Source organism: Muntiacus reevesi, chromosome 18, assembly GCF_963930625.1.
Source record: "Muntiacus reevesi chromosome 18, mMunRee1.1, whole genome shotgun sequence".
NCBI lineage: Eukaryota > Metazoa > Chordata > Mammalia > Artiodactyla > Cervidae > Muntiacus > Muntiacus reevesi.
This window is the reverse complement of record NC_089266.1, coordinates 49123669-49148921: the sequence shown is the minus strand read 5'-3', so window position 1 is coordinate 49148921 and position 25253 is coordinate 49123669. Positions and strand designations below refer to the sequence as shown.

Below are 25253 nucleotides of genomic sequence, written 5' to 3'. Positions count from 1 at the left end.
CACAAACCCAGGTATAGCAAATTAAGATAGCAGCCCTCTGTGGCTTGGACAGAGAAGCTTGGCAGGTTACTGTCCATGGGGTCACAGAGAGTCAGACCTGACCGAGCATGCACACACATAGGCACATAAACAGTACACCCTAAAAACACAGAGAATTTGATTTAAAAAATATATGTAAAAGTCTAGTATCTCCAAAGTAGGTTAATTCAGAATTCATAGAGGTTGTCAGGGCACTAGGTTTTCCCCATCTTTTGGCTTCCCTATCTCCAGTGGTTGTAAGAATGCTCCTGTAGTTTGAGGTATCCCATGCAGATTCCACATTGTCCAGCAGAAGAAAGACCGTATTTTATCTCTGATGACAAAAGAGCCTTTCTTGGAAACCACCAAGCTGACCTACCCATGTGTCTCATTAGGCAGAGCTAGATCATTTGTTTACCTCTGAATCAATCACTGGCAATCTGAATAGGATCCCTATGTTAGGATTGGCTTAAACTAATGATTTAGTCATGAGGCCTACAAGAAAGAAGTCAGTACCTCACAAAATCAGGGTTCTACAATAAGCATAAGATGAGGCAGATGCCTTGGCTAGGGCACCAGCAGTATCTGCCTCCTCTCACAGTGCTTTGCTCCCCCATTTAAAATTAAAACCACACCAGATAGGTATTTCTTAGAAATACACAGTTACCTAAACTGACCCAAGGAAAACATAGAAATTCTTGATGAAATCTATAGCAAGTTGATTGAATCAGAAATAAGAAAAGTCCAGGACCAGGAGGAAAATTTTAAAAATAAAAAAAAAAAAAAAAAAGTGGCAAAACTAGAATCCCCATGCATTGCTAATGAGAATGTAAAATGGAGCAGCTGCTGTGGAATAGTTTGGTGGTTTCTTTAAAAGATGAGCACAAAAATTACCATATAACCCAGCAGTTTCAGTCCTAGGTATATATATCCCAAAGAATTGAAAACTGGGACGCAAACAGATACCTGTACTGCAGAATGTTTCACAGTGGTCAAAATGTAGAAATGACTCAAGTATGCGTTGACAAAAGAACCCTTGAGCAACGTGGGTTTGAACTGTTGAGTGTCCATTTAATACACAGGTTTTTTTCAGTACATACATAATACAGTACTACGTGGTCTATTCTTGGTTGAATCCATGGATACAAAGGCCTGACTGTAAACTTATGTGAGGAGTTTTTTTTTTTACTGCCCTAAAGGGCCAGTGCCCCAGCCTCCACATTGTTCAAGGGTCAGTTGTGGATATATACAACAAAATAATATTCAACCAATTTTGATATATGCGACAACATAGGTGAGTTTTGAAAGTAGCATTCTAAATGAAATATGACAGATACGAAAACAAATACTGTATGATTTTACTTAAATATGTAGAATCGATAAATTTATAGAAACAAGTAGATTGAGGTTACCAGGAGCTGGGGGATGTACAGAGAGAATGGGAAGCTATTGTATATTATAGAGTGTCTGGGGTGATGAAAATGTTACGGAAATGCAAGATGGCCGTATAATATGGTAAATAAAATTAATGCCACTGAGTTGTACATTTTAAAATGGTTAACATGGCAAATTTCATGTTACACATTTCACCACAATGATAAAAAATTGCACCAGTCTTTATTTTTATTATCCAACCCTCCCCTTTCAGTTTATCATTTATTTCCAAAATTCTTGAATGATTCATAGAAAAATACACTGGGATAAGCAGGAGAGAATTTTTTTTTCCCTTCAGGTTTACAGGTTTATTTTTAACATACTTTGGTCATGTCTGTCTAAAACTAGTTATCTTGCTCAATCTTATAGTAAATATATTTATAAACTAGTGGCCTTTGACCAGGTGTTGTGAAGTAAAACTTGCTCAGTCATGTCTGACTCTTTGCGATCCCATGGACTGTCCATTGAATTCTCTAGGCTAGACTACTGGAGTGGGTAGCCTTTCCATTCTCCAGGGGATCTTCCCAACCCAGAGATTGAACCCAGGTTTCCCGCATTGCAGGTCGATTCTTTACCAGCTGAGCCACAAGGGAAGCCCAAGAATATTGGAGTGGGTTAGCCTATCCCTTCTCCAGCGGATCTTCCCGACCCAGGGATTGAACTGGGGTCTCCTGCATTGCAAGCGGATTCTTTACTAATTGAGCCATGAGGGAAGTGGCGTGGCCTTTAGATTTGTATATTTTACACTTCAGTGAGTAACTTAACTAATTAAATGGTTGCTTTTGATAATAGCTATTGATCAAGTAGCTATTATTTTATGTTGTCATAAAAATAAAGTACTATGGGATTGTAGGTATACGGGAAGTCTGTTTATCTTCTCAGTTTTGCTGTGAACCTAAAACGGCTCTAAAAAATAAAATCTGTCTTTAAAAACTGTTAAAAGACTGTGCTTAATGGTTATGTCACGTTTGGAGAACCTTGAGAGCCTGCCTTTTCTTTAGGCTGAACGCTGAGATAGAATTAGATCCTCGGTTGCACCAGAAGTTTCTTGGATCCTGCATCCTGCTCATTGTAAGCCAAGATGAACACACAGACCCTGAAGAGTCTACATATGTTGAATTTGCCCTTTTGTTTCAATAGATAATCAGCAGAGACTGGAGAAAATATCAAGCTGTGCTTTTCTAGCATGAAATACTTAGTTTGCTACCCCCATCATATGCCAGTTACTAATTTTCAGAAACTTATTTTTTAGGGAGAATACCCACAGTGAAGTTTGCTGGAAGTGCAGTTATTAGTATTGTAGAAATGATTGGTGAGCACATTTCATTCTCTAAATTTAATTTTTTTTCTCATTCAGCCATTTGGATAACTTATCAAATCTGTATTTTTTATACAAGTCCTTTTTTCTCAGGGTTTTTTTTTTTTTTTTTTTTTCCCTGAACTGTTGTAATCTCTTCTGTCCAGGTTGCCTTGCCTCCAGTCTTGGCTTTACTGTAATCCATTCTGCACACTGTAATCACAGCTGTCTTTCTAAAGTTTCACTGTTTAATATGGTAACCATTAACCACATGTGACTATTTAACATTAAGAATTAAAAATCAGTCCTTAGTCACACTGGACATATTTCAGATACTCATTAGCCACTTGTGGCTACTAAATTGAGTAGAGCAGATATGGAACATTTCAGCTGGTTTTATTAGACTGTGTTGTCCTACAACATAAATCAAATAATCTTACTCACTTTTGCAGCCAGAATGCCTTACTATGTCAAATTAGACCCTATAAAAATCTTTCATTTCTCTACTTTGGATTTCCCTGATAGCTCAGTTGGTAAAGAATCCCCCTGCAATGCAGGAGGCCCTGGTTCGATTCCTGGATCAGGAAGATCTGCTGGAGAAGGGATAGGCTACCCACTCCAGTATTCTCGGTCATCCCTTGTGGCTCAGCTGGTAAAGAATCCACCTGCAATGCGGGAGACCTTGGTTCAATCCCTGGGTAGGGAAGATCCCCTGGAGAAGGAAAAGTCTTACCCACTCCAGTATTCTGGCCTGGAGAATTCCATGGACCATATAGTTCTTGGGGTCGCAAAGAATCAGACAGGACTGAGCAACTTTCACTTTCACTTTTCTCTACTTTCTCTCTTCACATAATCCATTATTCATGATATTCCAGGCGTGTTGGCTTTCTTACTATTCTTCGATTATGACAGAATTATTCCCCCCCCCCCAAAAATATTATTTTTCCTTTCTCAGGGCCTTTGCACTTGTTTTGAACATGTTTCCCAATATCTGCACATGATTACCTCTTACATTTAAGTGTCAGCTCAGATGTTACTTCTACAGACAGAAGAGAATTCTGTCTGCCCTAAACCCCTCCTTTAAGAAGGTTTTGATCATCTGCATAGCATTTATCTTTAAATGTCTTACTTATTGCTGTCTGTCTGCCTACCTTAATACCCTGTTCCCCACTAGAATGAAGTTCTTTCTCTTCCAGTTTTCCTAAGATGTAACTGACACACAGTACTGTATACATTCAAGATGGTGTGCAACACGTGGTTTGACTTAGATATATTGTGAAGTGATTATCACAAGTTTAAGGAGCATCTGTTACCTCATGTAGGTTCAGTATTAAAGAAATACAAAAAAATTTTTCCTCGTGATGAAAATTCTTGGGATTGACACTTAACAACTTTTATATGTTTAACATACAGTAATGTTCTTTTATCATGTTATAAATTGACACCCCTCATACTTATATTATGACTGGAAATGTGTAACTTTTGTTTGCCTTCATCCACTTCCTCTCCCCCCACCTCCCACCTTTGCTAATCGCAAATCTGATCTCTTTTTCCATGAGTTTGTTTTTAATGTATAATTGATCCACAATACTGTGTTAGTTCTGTTAACACAACTTAGTGATTCAATATTTCCATATAACTCAAAATGATTATATAAGTCTAGTTATAACATGTTACCATACACGTTACAAATATTACAAACTTATTGACAGTATTCTCCATATTGCACATGACATACCTGTGACTCTTGCAGCGAGAAGTTTGTACCTCTCAACCTCCTTCACCTGTTTCTTTCTGTACCCCATTCCCCTCTGGCAACCACCTGTTTATTCTTTGTGTAACTCTGTTTCTGTCTGTAATGTTCATTTGTTTTTTAGATTAGAAGTATAAGTGAAGTCATTCAGTATTTGTCTTTCACTCTGACTCATTTCACTTAACAGAATACCCTCTAGGTCCATCCATGTTATTGCAGATGGCAAGGTTTCATTCCTTTTTATGACTAATACTCCATTGTGTGTGTACCACATCTTCTTTATCCATTCACCTGTTGATGGTAGTGCCCGTATTTTGGCTGTTGTAAATAATGCTGCGGTGAGCATAGGCGTGCATACCTCTTTTCTAATTAATGTTTTTGTTTGGATAAATACCCAGGAACTTCTGTCCATTTTTTAATCAGGTTCTTTGTTTTGGTGGTGATGTGTGGATTCTTTGTATATTTTGGATATTAACCCCCTATCAGATACTTGTTTGCAAGCAAACAGTCTCCAATTCAGTAGGTGACCTGAATTGGTTTTTTGATAGTTTTCCTTGCTGTGCAAAAAAAGTTTTAGTTTTATGTGTTCCCATGTATTTACTTGTGCTTTTGTTTCCCTTGCCTGAGGAGACATATTAACAAAAAAAGTTACTAAGATGGATGTTAAAGAGCTTACTACCTATGTTTTCTTCTAGAAGTTGTATGGTTTCAGGTCTTACACTGATGCCTTTAATCTGTTTTGAATTTAGTTTTGTGTGTAGTGTGAGCAGGTAGTCCAGTTTGATTCTTTTGTGTGTTGCTGTCCAGTTTTCTCAACACCGTTTATCGAAGAGGCTGTCTTTCCCATTATATATTGCCTGCCTAGTTAGAATGAAGCTCTTGATGATCATAGATTCTTTCTCTCTTTACTAAATTTCACTTTTTTTTTCATTGTGGCAGGGATCATTGCAAACTCTGGATTATTCAATAAGCAATTTGTCAAGTGACACTGTCACTTTACTCTGTATTACTTTAGCATGAAAAGTCTGTAAACAAAACATATATTTTTTTCTACTTTTATATTTCTGCTTTAAAGTATAAATCTAATCAACTCACCATTCTAGAATAGCCTGATAATTACATATATTTTTTTCTTTAGGTTGAAATTTGGGGGTTTCTCTGGTGATCAGTGGGTAAGACTCCATGCGTCCAGTGCAGGAGGCCCAGGTTCGGTCCTTGGTCAGGATACTGGATCCTGCACGCCACAGCTAAGAAAAAAAAAGATCCTGCACGCCACAAGTAAACATACCACATACTTCAAGTCAGACCTGTTCAGCCAAATAAATACTAAGATAAATAAATGGGGAAGAAAAGAAAAAGACATCTAAGATACTTCATTCAGAATGATTAACCTAGTTGCTGTTGTTCAGTTGCTTAGTCGTCACTGTCTCTTTGCGACCCCATGAACTGCAGCAGGTCAGGCCTCCCTGTCCCTCACTATCTCCCAGAGTTTGCTCAAACTCATGTCCATTGGGTCATTGATGCTTTCTAACCATCTCATCCTCTGCTACCCCTTTCTCCTTTTGCTCTCAATCTTTCCCCATATCAGGGTCTTAGTTGAATCTTGGTATCAGGTGGTCAAAGTATTGGAGCTTCAGCTTTAGCATCAGTCCTAACAATGAATATTCAGGGTTGATTTCTTTTAGGATTGAGTTCTTTGATCTCTTTGCAGTCTAAGGGACTCTCAAGAGTCTTCTCCACCATCACAGTTCAAAAGCACCAGTTCTTCGGCACTCAACTTTCTTTATGGTCCAAGTCTCACATCCATACACAACTACTGGAAAAACCATAGCTTTGACTATACATATAGACCTTTGTCAGCAAAGTGATGTCTCTGCTTTTTGATACACTGTCTAGGTTTGTCATAGGTTTTCTTCCAAGGAGCAACTATCTTTTAATTTTGTGACTATAGTCACAGTGATTTTGGAGCACAAGAAAATAAAATCTATCACTGTTTCCTCTTGTCCCCCATCTGTTTGCCATGAAGTGATGGGACTGAATGCTGTGATTTAGTTTTTTGAATGTTGAGTTTTAAAGCCAGCTTTTTCACTTTCCTCCTTAACCATCATCAAGAGGCTGTTTGGTTCCTCTTTGTTTTCTGCCATTAGGGTGGTATACTGTATTGTTTTATATGAGGGTTTTAGTCTTTTCTAAAAGCAGTTAATTGTATGGTGAGTGTTGGAAGGATGTACATTGTGTAATGTTCCACCTTATTGAATAATCCTGATGATTTAGAATTTCTTTTTTTATTTTTGGCCACGCTGGGTCTTACTTGTGGCATGTCAGATCTTTCTTTGCAGCATATGGGATGTAGTTCCCTGACGAGGCATCAAACTCTCTTTTAGAGTAGATTGGTGATTGCCTAGGGGGAGGAAGAGGGATGAATTGGGAGTTTGGGATTGGCAGATGCAAAGTGGTATATATAGAGTGCAAAACAACAGGTCTTACTGTATAGCATAGGGAATTATATTAATATAGTAAATCAACTATACTTCACTTTGTTAAAAAACAGTAATAAAATTACTCTCTTTTTTTTCCTGTCTATATAACAGAAAGCTAGAGATTAGAAGACTGTTACCATCTTTGTCATCTTGGGTCACTGATCTGTTAGTGTTTTTGGAATAGATATAAAAATTAGATATCAAGTGTCTGGGTTTCATTTAATACTGAAGAGTGCTTCCTAACCTATCCATACTTGGTTTCCTTTTCCTTTTTTTTTAATACTTGGTTTTCATTCATTTTTTTATTTTCCACTTGGTTTTCTTTTAAATGATGTTTACACTGTGTTCCCTCTCAGAGCTGAGCATTTTCATAAAATTATATTGGCATGATATATGGACATAATGTTTTAGCCAACATCATAATAGATTCTTAAATATATGTCAGGTCCTCACAGTATTCTGTCTCATGTATCGTCCGTACAGATGTATAGCCTGTTACTATCTTGACCTCAGTCTGACCTAAAGCAATTAAACTGTATTACTTTGGGATTTGGAACAAAGAGAGTTAAGTAATACATGCAGTACATGATGAGTGCACATAGTATACAGAATGTTTAGAGAGGAGAAGGAATCAGTGTTGGATCAGATTAACCATCGGTAGCTTTCTGGGATGAACATGTACTTCTTTCTGTATATTAGAAAGTCCCAGCTTGGGCCAGACAGCCGTTTTCCAGGGCTGTCTCGTTTCTTCTCTCTGGTGACCTTAACTCATTTGGGTGCTGTGTAGCCATCTGTAAGAGGTTGCCAAGTCTACCGTACAGAAAATAGCTATCAGAAATAGGCTCATGTTATTTGTGCAATTGCAGATTGCTTCACGTGCGAAATGGAAACTGCAAGTACCATTTGGGTGAAGAAACGTTTAAGTTGGCTCAGACATATATGGATAAACTCTCAAAACATGGCCAGCAAGCAAACAAAGCTGCACTCTATGGAGAACTGTGTGCACTCCTATTTGCAAAAAGTCACTATGATGAGGTGAGTGTTTTGAAGTATATTTCATTATAACCAGTAAGTATCTATTAAACTGAAAATAAGTCATAAAATCTCATTTGTCCTAATAGATCTCATTTTCACATACTGGGTTTACTTATAAAGCAATATACATTTGTAGTGGAATATTTTAAATAGGCAGGAGTATTCTGTGAGATGGATTTTAAACATTCACGTGTACAATTTCACATTTGTTTTTAATTTGACCAAGCATACTTCTGACTAAATTATTTTGACATCATGCTCTGTTAAATGAACTTTTAGTGGGTGCCTTTTTATTGATTGTGTAGCTCTGGGTGAACTCTTGTAACTTGAAGGCATTCATTTCATTGGGAACATAGATTTTATTTATACTTTAATTGCATTGTTTTGCTTCTATCTCTGAGTTATCAGAAAGTAGTAGCCTCCATTTTGGCTTTATTTTGGTGCTAATGAACACATAGTTGAAAAGTGAGCTGTGTGGGCTCTTTCACAGGGTTACTTTATTTATGGAAGAATATCATAATTAGTTTGCACTGTCCGATAGCTATCATTTAGCTTTAATATTTTAATATTGCCCTAATGTCAGTTTTTGCCCTGCAGTGTAAATGTATGTGTATATGTTCCATAATTAAAGGAAAGTTACCATTAGAAGTGAAATTAGAGAATTCTAGAATAATTATACAGTGATGTTTACAACCCCAAAGCTAGAATCATCCTGCTCTTAATATTTGTCAAAGAAGGCATTATCAAAGAATGCTTTTGTTGAAGTGTATGCTGAGAGTTTGTTAAGTTTTTTAAGAAACTGTCGGATTGTCTCTACCAGCATACATTCAACCCACCAGGAAGGAGTGAGAGCTCCTGTTACTCCACGCCCTTGCCAGCATTTGATGTTGTCAGTGTTGTAGATTTTGGCTGTTCTAAGAGGCATGCCTCATTGTTTGCATTAACTGTTTTTCAAAGCTTCATATTTCATTCCGAGATGAGTAAGGTCTGAGGATCTAATTATAGCATGGTGACTGTAGTTAATCCTATATGTATATTTGAAGTTTGCTAAGAATACCTCTTAAATGTGCTCATCACACACCAAGAAAGAGAACACTGAGGTGATGCTTGTCTTAATTAGATTGACTGTGATACTCATTTCCCAATGTATATGTGTATCAAATCTTGTACACCTTAAATATATAGTTTTTATTTGTCAGTTATACTTCAATAAAGTTGGGGGGAAACTTTTTTTAGTCATCAAGCTTATTTGTAAAATCTAAAATCCTAATCAGCATGCCTGAGTTTTCTCAGGAGGTTTATATATATTTTTCTGGTTCTTTTTGATGCTGAATTGTTGTGTCTGCTAAATTAGTTCTGTCAATGGATTGTTTTGCTGCCCCTTTTATGCAGTAACTTCCAAAGCTTGTCAATCCAGATACAGAATTTGGCCCCTTTCTGTTATTTTACACACCAAAAACAAATAACCCCATTCACAAAAGGCCTTTGTGTGAACAGCCTTTATGGAAATGCGAATGAAGTAAACAGCAATGGTATTTGCCTGCCTTAAGAGTTCTGTTAGGAATTCCCTGGCAGTCTGGTGGTTAGAACTTTGGCATTTCCACTGCAGAGGACCCAAGTTCAGTCCCTGGTGGGACAACTAAGATCCTGCAAGCCACGAGGCATTGCTTTAAAAAAGTTCTTTAGGTGCCCCATTGACCATCTTTTTATCTCTCCACGTATGTCCTCCTCATCTTGGCCATCTCTGATTGCTCTTTCATTGTTTCTTTTCATCTTTGTTTCTCATACTCCCCTGCATCCTTCTTTCTGTTCTGTAAAGTGAATCATGTCTTGCCATTTTTTACTCCTGTACTCAGCTCCAGGCCCATCATTTTCTGTCCAGACTCACCAGTGTATTCAGTAGAACAAAAATATCTTTTATTCACCAGTTTCCACTTTATTTACCAGCAGTTACTGTTTAAGAGACAGTTATTTTCTTTCTGAACGTTTGAATTGGGAGGTGTTATACTGGAGAAGGAAATGGCAACCCGCCCCAGTATTCTTGCCTGGAAAATACCATAAACAGAGGAACCTAGTGGGCTACAATCCGTGGGGCCACGAAAGAATCAGACATGACTTAGCGACTAAATGACAACCAACAACAACATACTACATTTTATCCATGATCTTTGGAATTCGCTGCACATTCATGAGGAAGATTTAAGTCTATAGAGCTGTTTCTTGTGTAATTTTGATAGTTTATAAATTTGTCATTGATACCTACAGAAAAGTACACAAATCTTGAGGCTATAATTTGATGAATTATCACCATATTCTGCTCTTGATCCATATAGTCTAGGATATACCAAGATAATATCAACTTCCAAACAATACTGCCTTGGAATAATAACAGTTGATTTCTTGCTCATGTTGCTTCCTGTCTTGGTCTCTCTGTGACTCTGCCTCACATGTCTACACGTTGATCAAAACCCCCATGTTGTGGAGCAGCCTCTGTCTAGAACATTACCAGCATTGGAGCAAGCATTGGAGCAAAGGCAAAAAAACAGTATGGGGAAGGAATTACTGGTTCTTGAAGCTTTCTCCCAGAAATGGCACAGTTCACGTGAACTCTGCTTATACTTTAATTAATATTTTGGCTAAAGGAAATCTTTAGTGTGAAAGGGAAGTTTGTCTCTCATCAAGGAGGGGCAGTAAATATTTTAAATCAGTATTACAGTTTACCACAGATTTTACGTTGTTACTGGGGCAAAATCAGCTTGTTTCAGTTCAGTTCAGTCGCTCAGTCGTGTCCAACTTTGCGACCCCATGAATCGCAGCATGCCAGGCCTCCCTGTCCATCACCAACTCCCAAAGTTTACTCAAACTCATGTCCATCGAGTTGGTGATGCCATCCAGCCATCTCATCCTCTGTTGTCCCCTTCTCCTCCTGCCCCCAATCCCTCCCAGCATCAGGGTCTTTTCCAGTGAGTCAACTCCTCGCATGAGGTGACTGAAGTATTGGAGTTTCGGCTTCAGCATCAGTCCTTCCAATGAACACCCAGGACTGATCTCCTTTAGGATGAACTGGTTGTATCTCCTTGCAGTCCAAGGGACTCTCAAGAGCATCTTCTCCAACACCACAGTTCGAAAGCATCAATTTTTTGGTGCTCAGCTTTCTTCACAGTCCAACTCTCACATCCATACATGACCACTGGAAAAACCATAGCCTTGACTAGATGGACCTTTGTTGGCAGAGTAATGTCTCTGCTTTTTAATATGCTGTCTAGGTTGGTCATAACTTTCCTTCCAAGGAGTAAGCGTCTTTTAATTTCATGGCTGCAATCACCATCTGCAGTGATTTTGGAGCCCAGAAAAATACAGTCAGCCACTGTTTCCACTGTTTCCCTATCTATCTGCCATGAAGTGATGGGACCGGATGCCATGATCTTAGTTTTCTGAATGTTGAGCTATAAGCCAACTTTTTCACTCTCCTCTTTCACTTTCATCAAGAGGCTTTTCAGTTCCTCTTCACTTTCTGCCATAAGGGTGGTGTCATCTGCATATCTGAGGTTATTGATATTTCTCCCAGCAATCTTGATTCCACCTTGTGCTTCTTCCAGCCCAGCATTTCTCATGATGTATTCTGCATATAAGTTAAATAAGCAGGGTGACAATACAGCCTTGACATACTCCTTTTCTTATTTGGAACCAGTCTGTTGTTCCATGTCCAGTCCTAACTGTTGCTTCCTCACCTGCATACAGGTTTCTCAAGAGTCAGGTCAGGTGGTCAGGTATGCTCATCTCTTTCAGAATTTTTCACAGTTTATTGTGATCCACACAGTCAAAGGCTTTGGCACAGTCCATAAAGCAGAAATAGATGTTTTTCTGGAACTCTCTTACTTTTTCGATGATCCAGCGGATGTTGGCAATTTGATCTCTGGTTCCTCTGCCTTTTCTAAAACCAGGTTGAACATCTGGCAGTTCACGGTTCATATATTGCTGAAGCCTGGCTTGGAGAATTTTGAGCATTACTTTACTAGCGTGTGAGATGAGTGCAATTGTGAAGTAGTTTGAGCATTCTTCTTCATCTTACAAACCAGGTTTTTTTAACCCAAACCATTTTTGCATATTTTTTCCTGTTTCATTTTTGCATCAAAATTGCTTCTGAATAGTTAACATCTTTTAGGTGGAATGAAAGAGGTGGAAGCTTATAGAAGAAAACAAATATTTACTTTCTAATTTTCAGGTGGTTTTCCCCACATTTTTTGTGATCCTGTTGTAATACTTTTTGTTTCCTTGAAGCAGTTCTTACTATCCAGGATAATTTATTTTGCTTCCCCACCCTCCACCCTACTAAGCACTAGGAGATTTTTTTGATGACATTTTTATTTTTGTTCCCTACTAGATACCTAGGTACTAGCACATTGCGTGGTACTGTCTCAAAGAGGTGTTGTGTTGGTTAACTGTATTACTGCACATAAGATACTTAGAACAATAGCTAGCACAAAGGGAGCACTCACCTACACAAGCGATTACAGTGAAACGATATAACAAAGAAGTGTTACAGTAGAGGGAGGAAAGGACAGGAGACCTTGTCCAGAGCTGAAACCTGAAGGACAGCTTAGGTGGTTTAGGGGCTTGGAGGAAGGAGGGGAACGTATTGTAAGGCAGAGGAAATGGTATGTGCAGAGGCTCTGGGACAGAGAGAACATGCTTCTCATATCCTGAATGTGAGTCACATATCCAAAGAAAAATGTAACAAGCATACTTTTAAGAAAACTCAGCCTCTGAGTGGAAATTTTAAGTGTAAATATTTTGTGTGTCTTCTTATTCAGGTACTTGAAAACTTGCAGGAAAAATTCTTAAGCATTTCATTGAATACTGTCAATTTGATACATCACAGGGTTTGCTCTTCTGTAAATTTTTTTAGGCATACAAATGGTGCATTGAGGCAATGAAAGAAATCACAACAAGCTTACCAGTCAAAGTCGTGGTGGATGTTTTAAGACAAGCTTCTAAGGTAAATGTAATGTTAAAATTATTAAATGGATTATAGTTTAATAAGCTTCAAATTTGTGTTAATTAATGTACTGTTTGGGGGCTCCCCTGGTGGCGCTCTGCCTGCCAATGCAGGAGACACAGATTCAACCCCTGATCTGGGAAGATCTTTTGGAGAAAGAAATGGCAGCCCACTCCAGTATTCTTGCCTGTAGAATCCCAGGGACAGAGGAGCTTGGTGGGCTGTAGTCCACGGGGTCGCAAAGAGTCAGACACAACTGAGTGACTGAACAGTCACTACCACCACCTGCTATTTAAAAACTAGGTGTTGCGTACTCATGGATACCGACATCTATTTTCTAAAATTTTCTGCTCAGTTTCAGGAATCTGGCTGCTCTGAAACCTTTACAGCAGCCTGAATTCCTTATGCCATGATTGTACGGACTTTGGTCACTTTTCTCCTAAAGAATGTCCTAATATTGAATCTTCCAGTCACAGTATTGCAGTCTCACAGTGTGATAGTCTTCTGTTCTTGACCTGATGGGCAATACTTACTTGATGTTTCTTCTTACTGGGTTAAAAAAAAAAAAAAAAATGAATTAAGTCTTTGAAGTCATTTAGTAATATTTTTAAATTGCTGCTTTAGTAAACTGAAGCTTTAAAGCATTGATACAGTTTTCAGATATAGTATTTCCCAGAGGTTTTCAGTTTTGAATATTCCACTTTGGCTGGTTTTACTTATGGAAATTTCAGTTAGAAGAATTTTTCTAAAATGACAGATTTAGAAGAGTCTAAGATTTCTGTAAAATTTATTAAGTCATTTTAGAGCAAGTAAATAGCATAAATATTCAGGTAATCATTAGAGCTAGAAGAGACAGTAATATGTTTTTTAATTTAAAATATTGAATATGCATTTAGTATAAAGACAGCTTAATTTATGTGCAAGATTTATTTTTCTGTATGTAAATGTTACTTAGAGGGTTAAAGTCTACTGACTTTCTCATGAATCAGAACTTTTTTTTTTTTTTTAATCAGAACATTTTAAGAAGTAATGGAATACTTGGAATTCTGTACATTTTAAGATTATTAGATGGAAAACTACAAAATAGTTTTAAGCCACTGGGATACAAATAAGTACTTTAGGAAATAATGGTGAACCCTCTCCCCCACCGCCCACCCCCACTATTTATTTATTTTTAGATGTAAATAACATATTTAATTTTTTAAAATAGAATTGAAAGCAGGTTTGTCCCCCAACAATCTAGATGGAAAATGCCCTTTCCCATGAAGTTTTCTAAGTATAGATAAATATGCTCACCATAAAGCATCTCTTTGAAGTACTGTTAACTTCATTAATGTCTCTGTGCCTCAGTTTCATCCTCTTTAAAATAGGAATTTTGAAGAGACCTTACTTGCAGATTTCTTCCTTTCAGTTAAATGAAGCAGAGCATGTAAAATTCACCCAGGACATTGCTTAGTAGAGCTAAGCAATATATTTCATTTAGTTTTTTTTTCCTGTACTACAAAGCTACAGTCATCAAGACAGTATGGTACTGGCACAAAGACAGAAACATAGATCAATGGAACAAAATAGAAAGCCCAGAGATAAATCCATGCACCTATGGACAACTTATCTTTGACAAAGGAGGCAAGAATATACAATGCAGAAAGGACAATCTCTTTAACAAATGGTGCTGGGAAAACTGGTCAACCACTTGTAAAACAATGAAACTAGAACACTTTCTAATGCCATACACAAAAATAAACTCAAGATGGATTAAAGATCTAAATGTAAGACCAGAAACTATAGAACTCCTAGAGGAAAACACAGGCAAAACACTCTCTGACGTAAATCACAGCCAGATCCTCTGACCCACCTCCCAGAGTAATGAAAATAAAAGCAAAAATAAACAAATGGGACCTAATTAAATTTAAAAGTTTTTGCACAGAGAAGGAAACCATAAGCCAGGTGAAAAGATGACCTTCAGAATGGGAGAAAATAATAGCAAATGAAGCAACTGACAAAGAATCTCAAAAATATACAAGTAACTCCCCCAACTATTTTAATAACATGTAAGAATGGGAATATATGAGCTTTTAAAGATAATTTTGTTATAACAGTTTAGTTCTGGGCATGACTGAAATTTTTAAATTTTATAATTACCAGGATATGTACACGTGTGTTTATAATGGAATTTTCAAATACTTGGAAGGAAAGAAATTACAAATAGATGCGTTCTATTTATGTTTGAAGATGTTCTTTCTTTTCAACCATTATAGTTTGATTATATAAATCATATTTGTTTTAATACATTCATTAACTGTGAGTTATTTAACAAGTTTTTTTTTCATCTTTAGGCTTGTGTTGTAAAACGTGAATTTAAGAAAGCAGAGCAGTTAATTAAACATGCAGTGTATTTGGCACGGTAGGTGATTGTTATTAAAAATAGCATTTAAAATTGTCTCTCTCTACTTTATATCCTAATAGTTTTTTATCTTTTTATAGGGATCATTTTGGATCCAAACACCCAAAATATTCTGATACACTGCTAGATTATGGGTTCTACTTACTCAATGTAGATAATATCTGTCAGTCTGTTGCAATTTATCAGGTACGTTAATAGTTACACTTTTTCTTTCAACCTAAATTGACTTGCTGACCTATCATTTGTTTATGGTATATAAACTACTCTCTAAAAATAACTCTTTCAGAGCCCTTCCTTATGTATGGCACACCAAATAATAACAGAAGTAAAACTTAACTTCTTTAGGAATTAAAAAAGTAAAACTTCTTAAAACTTACTGTTTTAGGAATTAAAGAGACCTATCTAGGGAAAAAGTTTGGAGTTGTGGGTCAGTATTTAAGAATAGTTTTCAATTTTTTCATTTACCCAGATGATGTCTTTGTTGTTACTTTAACACAAATCATTATAGCTGCCTTTGTAGTAGCAAGGAGGGTAGATAACAGTTATTTTGGGCCTTAGTCAATCTTAGGTACATGAATTGTTATGCCATCACTCTGGGCAAGGTATCCCTGATTCTATAGTTTATTTCTTAAGAGGATATGGAGAAAAAACACTAATGTAATTCCTAAGACATGTGAATGATTTTTATTATTAAGCCATTGCCTTTTAATTCAGACTTACTCTTCAGAAAATCAAGCCATGGGGACTTTTATGTTCTGTTGTGATCTAAATTTGGAAAAGGAAATGTCAGCCCACTCCAGTATTCTTGCCTGGAGAATCCCATGAACAGGGAAGCCTAGCAGGCCACGGTCCATGGGGTAGCAGAGAGTCAGACATGACTGAAGCCACTAACCACACACGTGATCTAAATACAGCAGAACTTTTTTCAAGAACTGATGGGGTTGAGTATATAAAAGATAAGTCACTAGAATGCTTAATTTAACTAGGTAGTGTTTTCTAAGGATTCACAGTATTATCAGTTATTTTCTTGACTCTTTCAGGCAGCCCTTGACATTCGGCAGTCAGTGTTCGGTGGCAAAAATATTCACGTAGCAACAGCTCATGAAGACTTGGCTTATTCTTCTTATGTTCACCAGTATAGCTCTGGGAAATTTGACAATGCACTGTAAGTTCTACTTTCCTTTTCATGAGGAATTAAATGCTATTGCTCTTTCGTTTTGTTTTGCTTTTTCCCTAACATAGTACTATTTAATATATAAATTAATGGATTAAAGTTGTCCTCCTGGAATTTCAACAAGATCCCTAAATGTTCTTGAAGTCATTTAAAATCATCCCAATTTATAAGCCATTCATTTAGATCTTATGTGGTTTCACATTGAGACTTTTATATCATCATATAGAATGTCATTAAATATCTCCTTCAGTAATTTTTCCTTGACTAATACAATAGTGTACAAACTTGCTCATAACATGCAGAAATACTGAATAATATGACAGTCATCCTTTTTAATGTGTAACTGAGCTTGTTAGAGAAAGAGGAAATCCTCAAGGGCCAATAATGGACTAAAACCCAAAAAGGGTAGGCATGAACTATGGTGTAACTGTTCTGGGGTGGGAAGGCTTAGAAGGCCTTAGAAGTTTCTGTAACCTTGGTTGAATACCAGTCCTAGTTTTAAGAGATAAGGCATTTAGCCCACAGGAGGCTGTGACTTAAAACTGAAGGCAAGATCAAAGCTACACCCTCAGGGAAAGGGTGGACCAGGGAGAAAACTGCCCACTGGCAAGAGAGGTGACATGCAAGTTTGTCCATCTTAGGCTGAGCTCTCAGTTGAACAAAACTAGCCTTATAGGGGAATTTATAGATAGACTTCTCCCTTGTATTTGGGCATCATGCATACAGGAAACCCCAAACCGAGGAAAACAAGAAGTACTTTGGGACTGTTGCTTTCTCCTAGGATGCTTTTAAGAAGAAAATACAAAGCTCTTGGTAATAATTAACCTTCCGTCCAAGCCATACAGACTTCCCATAGACCTAACTCTACCTAAGATGAACTCACTATAAAAAATGTTTTTAAATAAGGGAACATTTTCTGTGTGAGTGAGTCAGAAGACATGATGAACAGGATTAGCACACTAAAAATATCAGTTAACAGAAGGTTTTGGTTGATGCTATAAAGTAAGAATTCTTCGATGACTAAGGTATAAATGGGTTGACGAACTATGACCTGAAGGCAAAATAAAGGTTTATTGGAACATGGCAGTGCTCATGCACTCATGTTTGGCTGTGGTTGCTTCTCTGCTGCAGCAGTAGAGTTGAATACTTGGGACAGAGTGTGTACCACAGAGTCTTTTTTTTTTTTTTTTTTTTTTAATTAGTTGGAGGCTAATTACTTCACAACATTTCAGTGGGTTTTGTCATACATTGACATGAATCAGCCATAGAGTTACACGTATTCCCCATCCGGATCCCCGCTCCCACCTCCCTCTCACCCGACTCCTCTGGGTCTTCCTAGTGCACCAGGCCCGAGCACTTGTCTCATGCATCCAACCTGGGCTGTCACACAGTCTTGAGATGTTTACTATATGACCCTGTACAGGGAAAAAAAAAAAAAAAATTGCTGACACTGATTTAAAAGAAGGAATCAATAATGTTTTAGAGGGAAGGTTAAGGAAAAAAGGCAGATATAAAAATTAAAAAACTGAGGAAACTCTATATCTGAGTCACTTTGCGGTACACCTAAAGCTTACACAACATGGTAAATCAACTATACTTCAATAATAAAAATAAATGGGACTTCCCTGGTGGTTCAGTGGTTAAGACTCTACACTTGCACCACAGGGAGCATGGGTTCTATTTCTGCCACACAGAGTAGCCATAAATAAACAGTAACATAAAATAACTGATACATGCTGCAGCTTGAATGAATCTTTAAAACACTGTGCTAAGTGAAAGAAGCCGACCACAGAGGACCACATATTACATAATTTCATTTGTGTGAAATGTCCAGACTAGGCACCCCTGTAGAAACAGAAGGTAAATTGGTGGTTGCCTAGAGTTGGGGGAGTTGGAAGAAAATGAAGCAACTGCTGATGTGCACAAGGTTTCTTGGGGGAGGGGGGGGCGGTGGCGGTGAAAATATTCTGACATTAATAGTGATAGGTGCATAACTCTGAAATATGCCAAAAACCTTCTATTGTACACTTTAAATTTTGGTGGTATGAATTATGGTAATAAACACTGATTATGAAAACAAATTATGATAGCTAGAATTGGAAAGTAGTCATTGACGTTAAAACTCAGTAGACAAGTTAAATAGCAGATTAGATACAACTAAAGAGACAGCAAATTGGAAGATAGATCTAAGAAAATTGATGATTGCTTCAGTTCAGTTCAGTCGCTCAGTCGTGTCTGACTCTTTGCGACCCCATGGACTGTATAGCATGCCAGGCCTCCCTGTCCATCACCAGCTCCTGGAGTTTACTCAGACTCATGTCCATCGAGTCGGTGATGTCATCCAACCATCTTATCCTCTGTCGTCCCCTTCTCCTCCTGCCTTCAATCTTTCCCAGCATCAGGGTCTTTTCTAGTGAGTCAGTTCTCCACATCAGGTGGCCACAAGTATTGGAGTTTCAGCTTCAGCATCAGTCCTACCAATGAATATTCAGGACTGATGTCTTTGAGGATTGACTGGTTTGATGATCTTGCAGTCCAAGAAAGATGGGAATAGAAGGCATGAGTTGTTTGAAAGGAACTGGCAGATAAAATAGACAAATAACTTGCCTTCTGTTTGACAAGATGAGCCATGAAACAATAACCAAACATGTCAGATGAAAATACATGCTGTGAAGAAGAATAAAATAAGCTAAGAGTTTAGGGTGATGGTAGATTTTTTTAGGGTCTTCTGTTTAGGCTGATCTGGAAAGACTTCAGTGAGGGTAAAAGCATGTGGATATTCAGGGAACAACCATTCCAGAGAGACAGTAAAACAAATGCAAGAATCCTGGGCTAGAACATGCTTTACATGTTCAGAAAACTGCAGTTCCTATGTGGCTAGAAGGGAAAGAGGAAATTATTTCTGAGAATGGTAGGAGATGTGGTCAGAGAGGTAGCCCAGTGAAAGATCATATTGTATTAAGCCTTGTAGGCCGTGATAGTAATTTCACAGTTGGTTATGAGGGAGATAGATGGGAATTCACTGAATGTTTAAACGTTCATTTAATTATTCTTCAAATAAAAATAAATTAAGGGGGGGAAGAAACTCAGTGTACAAATGATTGGAATGTTAAAGCAAAAAACTAGTCCTTTACCACAGCTAGTTTTAGAAATTCTACCAGTATTATGTTATAAATTATGGTTTTTTTTTATTGCCTAAATTATTTGTAACATAAAAGAGATGCCAGAATTTATCTTGTGTATTGCAGGTTTCATGCAGAAAGAGCTATTGGTATCATTACCCACATCCTACCTGAAGATCATCTTCTTTTGGCTTCTTCAAAGAGGGTGAAAGGTACCCTTTGTAATCTAGTCTCCTGTAGATAGATAAATAGATGTATTTTAAAATTTCTTTAGCTGTCAATTATAATAGATGTCTACTTTCTGACATTTTAAAATTGATGGTATGTGGTATAAAATAGGAATATTGGTTTATTTATACCTCAGAATTAGACTGTGTGTTACTGAAACAGTCAGTCACTGATGTAACATATTTGCCCACATCTCTCAGAATTTCCAGTGGCTCATAATGAAAAGTTTCCTTCTCTCATACAACATAGTTAATAGGCTAGAATACCCTCCTTCCTTCCTTCCTTTCTCTTTCCTTTCATTCATTCATTCCTTTCTTTGGAGGGGAGGATTGAAGAATCACAGTGACAGTGAAGATGGATTTTCACATACCTTCACCTTTATTGTGCAAGATTATGAAACTGAGTTTCATATCAGGTTACCTTTAATGTTGCAAAGCTCTTACCACATAGCACTTTCTTCTTTACTTTTTAACTCTTCTGCAGTCCCTACCAAGGGCTTTTCATTTTGCTGACATTGGGTCACCCATGTGGTAATTCCTTGCATGATGAGTAACTTTTACCTTATTTCTGGAACTAGGCTTTACCTCCCCTCTAGGTTTGCATTTTTGAAGTCATGCAAGTAATACATAATTAATATCAAGAATTAAAAGAGAAAAAATTAAGTTAATTTGAAATCGCATCAATCCATAATCAACATGTGGGCAAATATTTTTTGACTTTTCTTTCTTCGAAGACTGAAATGAGTGAATAATTTTTTTTTAGTTCTGTAATCTGCTTTGTTCACTCAGTATAGTACAAACATTTTCTCATTTCAATACATGTAGGTATATATCCTTTTTTCTGATGTTTTTTCTAATTTTCTAATGTTTTTAACTGCACCTGTCTTATTGGACCTCTAAATTTTTCTTAACCTTTTGTTCTTTAAAAATGCTACAGTGAACTAAATCTCTTAGTTTTGTGCACATGGGCAGTTTTCCTAGCAATAAAATTGCCTGATTAAAGAATATGTATTTGTAAGACTTTAAATGGAGTTTGAGGGTCTCAAATAGGACTTTGAATTTAAAATATCTTCTTACCTGATTTGACTGGTCAAGTGAGTTAGGAGGAAACCCGTTCTTTTACTTCTGCTTGGTTAAAGTTTATATAGTTTGAAGAATATGGTTTCACAGTTTTCAGGAGTGGTTAGGTAGTCCTTGACACACTTTCACAATTTTAAAAAATTTGTGTCTTCATTCTTGTCTGTCTTCTGTTTGCTTAAAAAAGATTCACGTCAGCAAAGCAAACCGATCTGGTAAAAGAGTAATTCTGCAAAATAATTTGTTGTATACTGTTGTTTTTCTTACATTTGAAAACTATTATACTATGCAAAATAGAATGACCCCAAAAGTGGTGTTGTTTTTTTTTTTTTTTTCATTAAAATGGAATATGCTCATCTTTACCAGTTCTTTGGTATGTTAAATGGTTTATGGTTCTAAACCATAAACATATATAAGTATATACAAGTAACATTTATAAAATTTAATTCTAAAGTATATGTTCTGATGAGCTTTGATACATGGTTTGAAAGTGCACTGATTTTATTGCCTTCTTATTTAGCACTTATTTTAGAGGAGATTGCTATTGACTGTCATAATAAAGAAACTGAACAGAGGCTGCTTCAAGAAGCTCATGATTTGCATCTGTCTTCACTCCAACTAGCTAAAAAAGCTTTTGGAGAATTTAATGTACAGACTGCAAAACACTATGGAAACCTAGGAAGACTTTATCAGTCAATGAGGAAATTTAAGGTAGGAGCACATTTTACTGCATTTTTCTGTCTATGTAATCTTAGGTAATAAAGTACAGTGTGAATGATAAATCTTAAGTAATGCTTCTTCAGTAATCTTAAATTACAAAGTATACATTTATTATACTTCCACATTATTTCACATAAGAATTGAGAAAATAGCTAGTATAAAACAACAGTCAAAATATAAATAAAATTCAAAAATACAGGCCATAGAAAAATATATATATCAGACTTAAAACATAGCTCTTAGCTAATTTTTTTTTTTTAAGCTAATAGTTTAAATTGAACACTTAGCCGAATGCCTGACACATAGTTAGGTGTGCAAGAAATGTAAGATAATGCAAGTATTATATAATTGTAGTGTTAAAAATGTACTGAATTTAGTTCCCTTTTAGAATTTTGGGTTATAAATTATTATTGCTCATTATAGGGTCCAATAAGAAAGGAATGAGAGTTGCTATCTAAGACATTCATTTTTATCTGAAAATCAGTTTACATATTCCTCAGTTAACCTGTTTATTGAGATAAAAATTGTCAAACAAATGAAATAGTAAAGTATACTTCTGTGTAAAATAATACAGTATAGAGTTTCTTAACACAGTTCAATTAAATTTTGGAGTATGTTAAATTGAGAAGTTTTCATTTTAGAGTATTTTGACGTTAATTTCTTCTAACAGTTTTTTATTACAAGGACACGTTTTCTCTTGTCGTTTTGGTGTATTTCAGTGTTTCGTCAGCTTATGTGCATAGACAGCTTCCCCAAGCCGGTGATGCTTCCCGTAGGCCGCTTTTGGAACTGTAGTGTCTTCTCTGACTGAATTACCTTATGCCATCCATAAGCTGTTTTTGACATCTAGAAGAATGTTACTAATTGGATAAGAGTTGTTGACATAGTATAATGTATAACCTAATGGTTAATACAGCTTGATTGCTTTTCAGGAAGCTGAAGAAATGCACATCAAAGCAATTCAGATTAAAGAACAACTTCTTGGTCAAGAAGATTATGAAGTAGCCCTTTCAGTGGGACATCTGGCTTCTTTATATAATTATGACATGAATCAGTATGAAAATGCCGAGAAACTTTATTTGCGATCTATAGCAATTGGTATGTTATTTTAAAATTATTTTAATTGATAAGAGATCAACATGTCTTATATGTTGTATAGGGAAGTGTTGTTATTAAGACTTAAATGGGTTTAGAGCTGCTCAGGATCTCCAGGAGCCATTCAGAAGTCTATAACATTTTGCTAAAGATTATTTATTGATAATTGAAGCCAGTAATAGGAAATATGACAGTCGTGTGTCAAGTAAAGGCAAAAATAGTTATTTTTAAATATTTATGTAAACACTACCTCTAACCCACCCTTACCCTTCTCCTGATTTTAACGTAGAGCAAGTTTACCTGTTTTAGAACTTGATATAAATGAAATCATACAATGTATATTTTTATATGCTTTGTTTCTTTTGGTGAACATCAATTGTTAAATACGTCAGTGTTGTTCATTTCCCTGTTGCTTGTTAATTTCCAGTGCTATGTAATATTGTATTGAATTAGTATGTCATTATTTATCCATTCGACTGTTAGAACAACATTCAGAACATTTGAATTGTTTTCAGTTCAGACCTATCACAAAATAAGTTACTGTGGTCATCATCTAATGTTGTACCTGTTAAAACTCTTCCCACGTTTTTATTGAATTTGTCTGTCACTTTCTTCTTGGTTTATGGAAGTTCTTTATATACTTTAGATGTAATAAACCCTTTGTTAGTTAAATGTGTTGCAGATAACTGTCCTTCTACTGCTTGTTTCTTAATGGTGCCTTTCAAAGAACAAAAGTTCTTAAAAGTTTAATATAATCAAATATTGCTTTTTTATTTTATGGTTGACACTTTTTAAATTGTGTTTTGGAAATCTTTTTCTACCCCAAAGTCAGAAGATACTCTTTGGAAGATTATCTTCTGGAAATTTGTGAGGTAGCGATCAAATTTGTTCCCCTCTTCCTTTTTCCCTTCTGTATGGATATCAGTTGACCAGGACCATTTTTTCAAAGCACTATCTTTCCCCTCTGCTGTGCTACCTTTGCCTCAAGTCATATATCCGTATATGTGAAGATTCCTCATTATCCATAATAGATTATCTTGCTTAACCCTACAATATACACAAAGTAGTTTTAGAATTGCTAACCCATAGTACTGTGAAAACCAAAGTCACTGCTTAGATCCTAATATTCGTTTACAGTTTACCTTGTCCTTAACCTGAAGGTATAGAATCAGAATACTGTGTTCAAAATTCATAGGTTGCTTATCTCCCTGCCTCCTGCTGTCAGAGAGTTACGCATTTACGAGAGAGCTAGGTGCATTTGTTTATGTTTGCATAACATTCCCATGTTTTTATTTAGTCTGCTAGATTGTTTGACTGTGAAATATTAATACTCTAGAAAGTCAGAACTGTGGAGTTCCCTGGCAGTCCAGTGGTTAAAATTCCTCAGGGTCACTGCCGAGGGCCTGGGTTCAATCTCTAGTTAGGGAACTTAAGATCCCACAAGCCACATGACATGACCAAAAAAATAAAAGTCAACTATATAGAAAGGCCTTCTCACAGATGTGTGGCTGCCCTTAATTTCTCCTCTCCGCTCATTGCTATGAGTAACAGGCCTTGTCAGTTTCTCATCTATTTTTCCTGTGGTTTTTTATTTCTGGCCGTGCTGGGCCCTGCTGCTGTGCGCGGGCTCCTCGTCGCTGAGCGTGGGCTCGGCGTGCAGGCTTCAATAGCTGTGGCCCATGGGCTCGGTAGTTGTGCCTCTCAGCTCTAGCGCTTGGACTCCGTGGGGTGGTGGGGGCTCACTGGCTTAGTTGCCCCAAGGCATGTGGGGTCCTCCCAGACCAGAGAGCGAACCTGTTTTCCTGCATTGGCAGGTGGATTCCTAACCACTGGACCAGCAGCATCTTTCCTCTGTATATCTTTTGGCACAAATGTTCACAGACATAAATATTTTATTTTACGTAAAAGGTGGCATACTCCAGGTACTTTGCTTTTTTAAAAACAGTATACCCTGTAAATGAGTTGTGAGCTCTTTATGAACTCTCTTCAGACTATGAAATTTTATAATTTTATTCTACAGAGACCAATGACCTTAGACAAGAGAATTTTTTTTTTTTAAGTCTTAGAAGTAGTCTGTGGGTAAGACTGTGTCAGTAAACACTGATAGAAGAATTGAATGTGTTCCAGCTGGAGGGTGGGATGATTGGGAGTCTGGGACTGACGTCAGCACACTACTGAGTGTAAAACACATAACCGGTGAGGACCCACTGACCACCACGGGCCGCTCTCCTCGGCGTTCTGTGGTGGCCTCAGTGGGCAGGGGGTCTAACAAAGGGAGGGGACACGCGTACATTCGTGTGTGTGACGGTTCCCTCTGCTGTGTAGCAAGAAGCTAACACAATATTGTAAAGCAACTGTGTTCCAGTAAAAACATTTTTAATTGAATCTATTCCTTTTAAAAGGAATAAGACAAAGACA

The 25253-nt window shown here is 36.9% G+C and overlaps 1 protein-coding gene across 1 annotated transcript in view; it reads left to right on the top strand.

The window, feature by feature from the left end:
* Nucleotides 1-25253, top strand: part of APPBP2 (amyloid beta precursor protein binding protein 2) — a 62651-nt gene that overhangs the window by 32345 nt on the left and 5053 nt on the right. Inside the window, exons 5-12 of the mRNA XM_065908988.1 lie at nucleotides 7849-8017; nucleotides 12927-13016; nucleotides 15353-15420; nucleotides 15501-15606; nucleotides 16461-16585; nucleotides 19843-19928; nucleotides 21541-21731; nucleotides 22673-22838. Coding sequence (XP_065765060.1) covers nucleotides 7849-8017; nucleotides 12927-13016; nucleotides 15353-15420; nucleotides 15501-15606; nucleotides 16461-16585; nucleotides 19843-19928; nucleotides 21541-21731; nucleotides 22673-22838 — 1001 coding nt within the window. The remainder of the gene's footprint in view (nucleotides 1-7848; nucleotides 8018-12926; nucleotides 13017-15352; nucleotides 15421-15500; nucleotides 15607-16460; nucleotides 16586-19842; nucleotides 19929-21540; nucleotides 21732-22672; nucleotides 22839-25253) is intronic.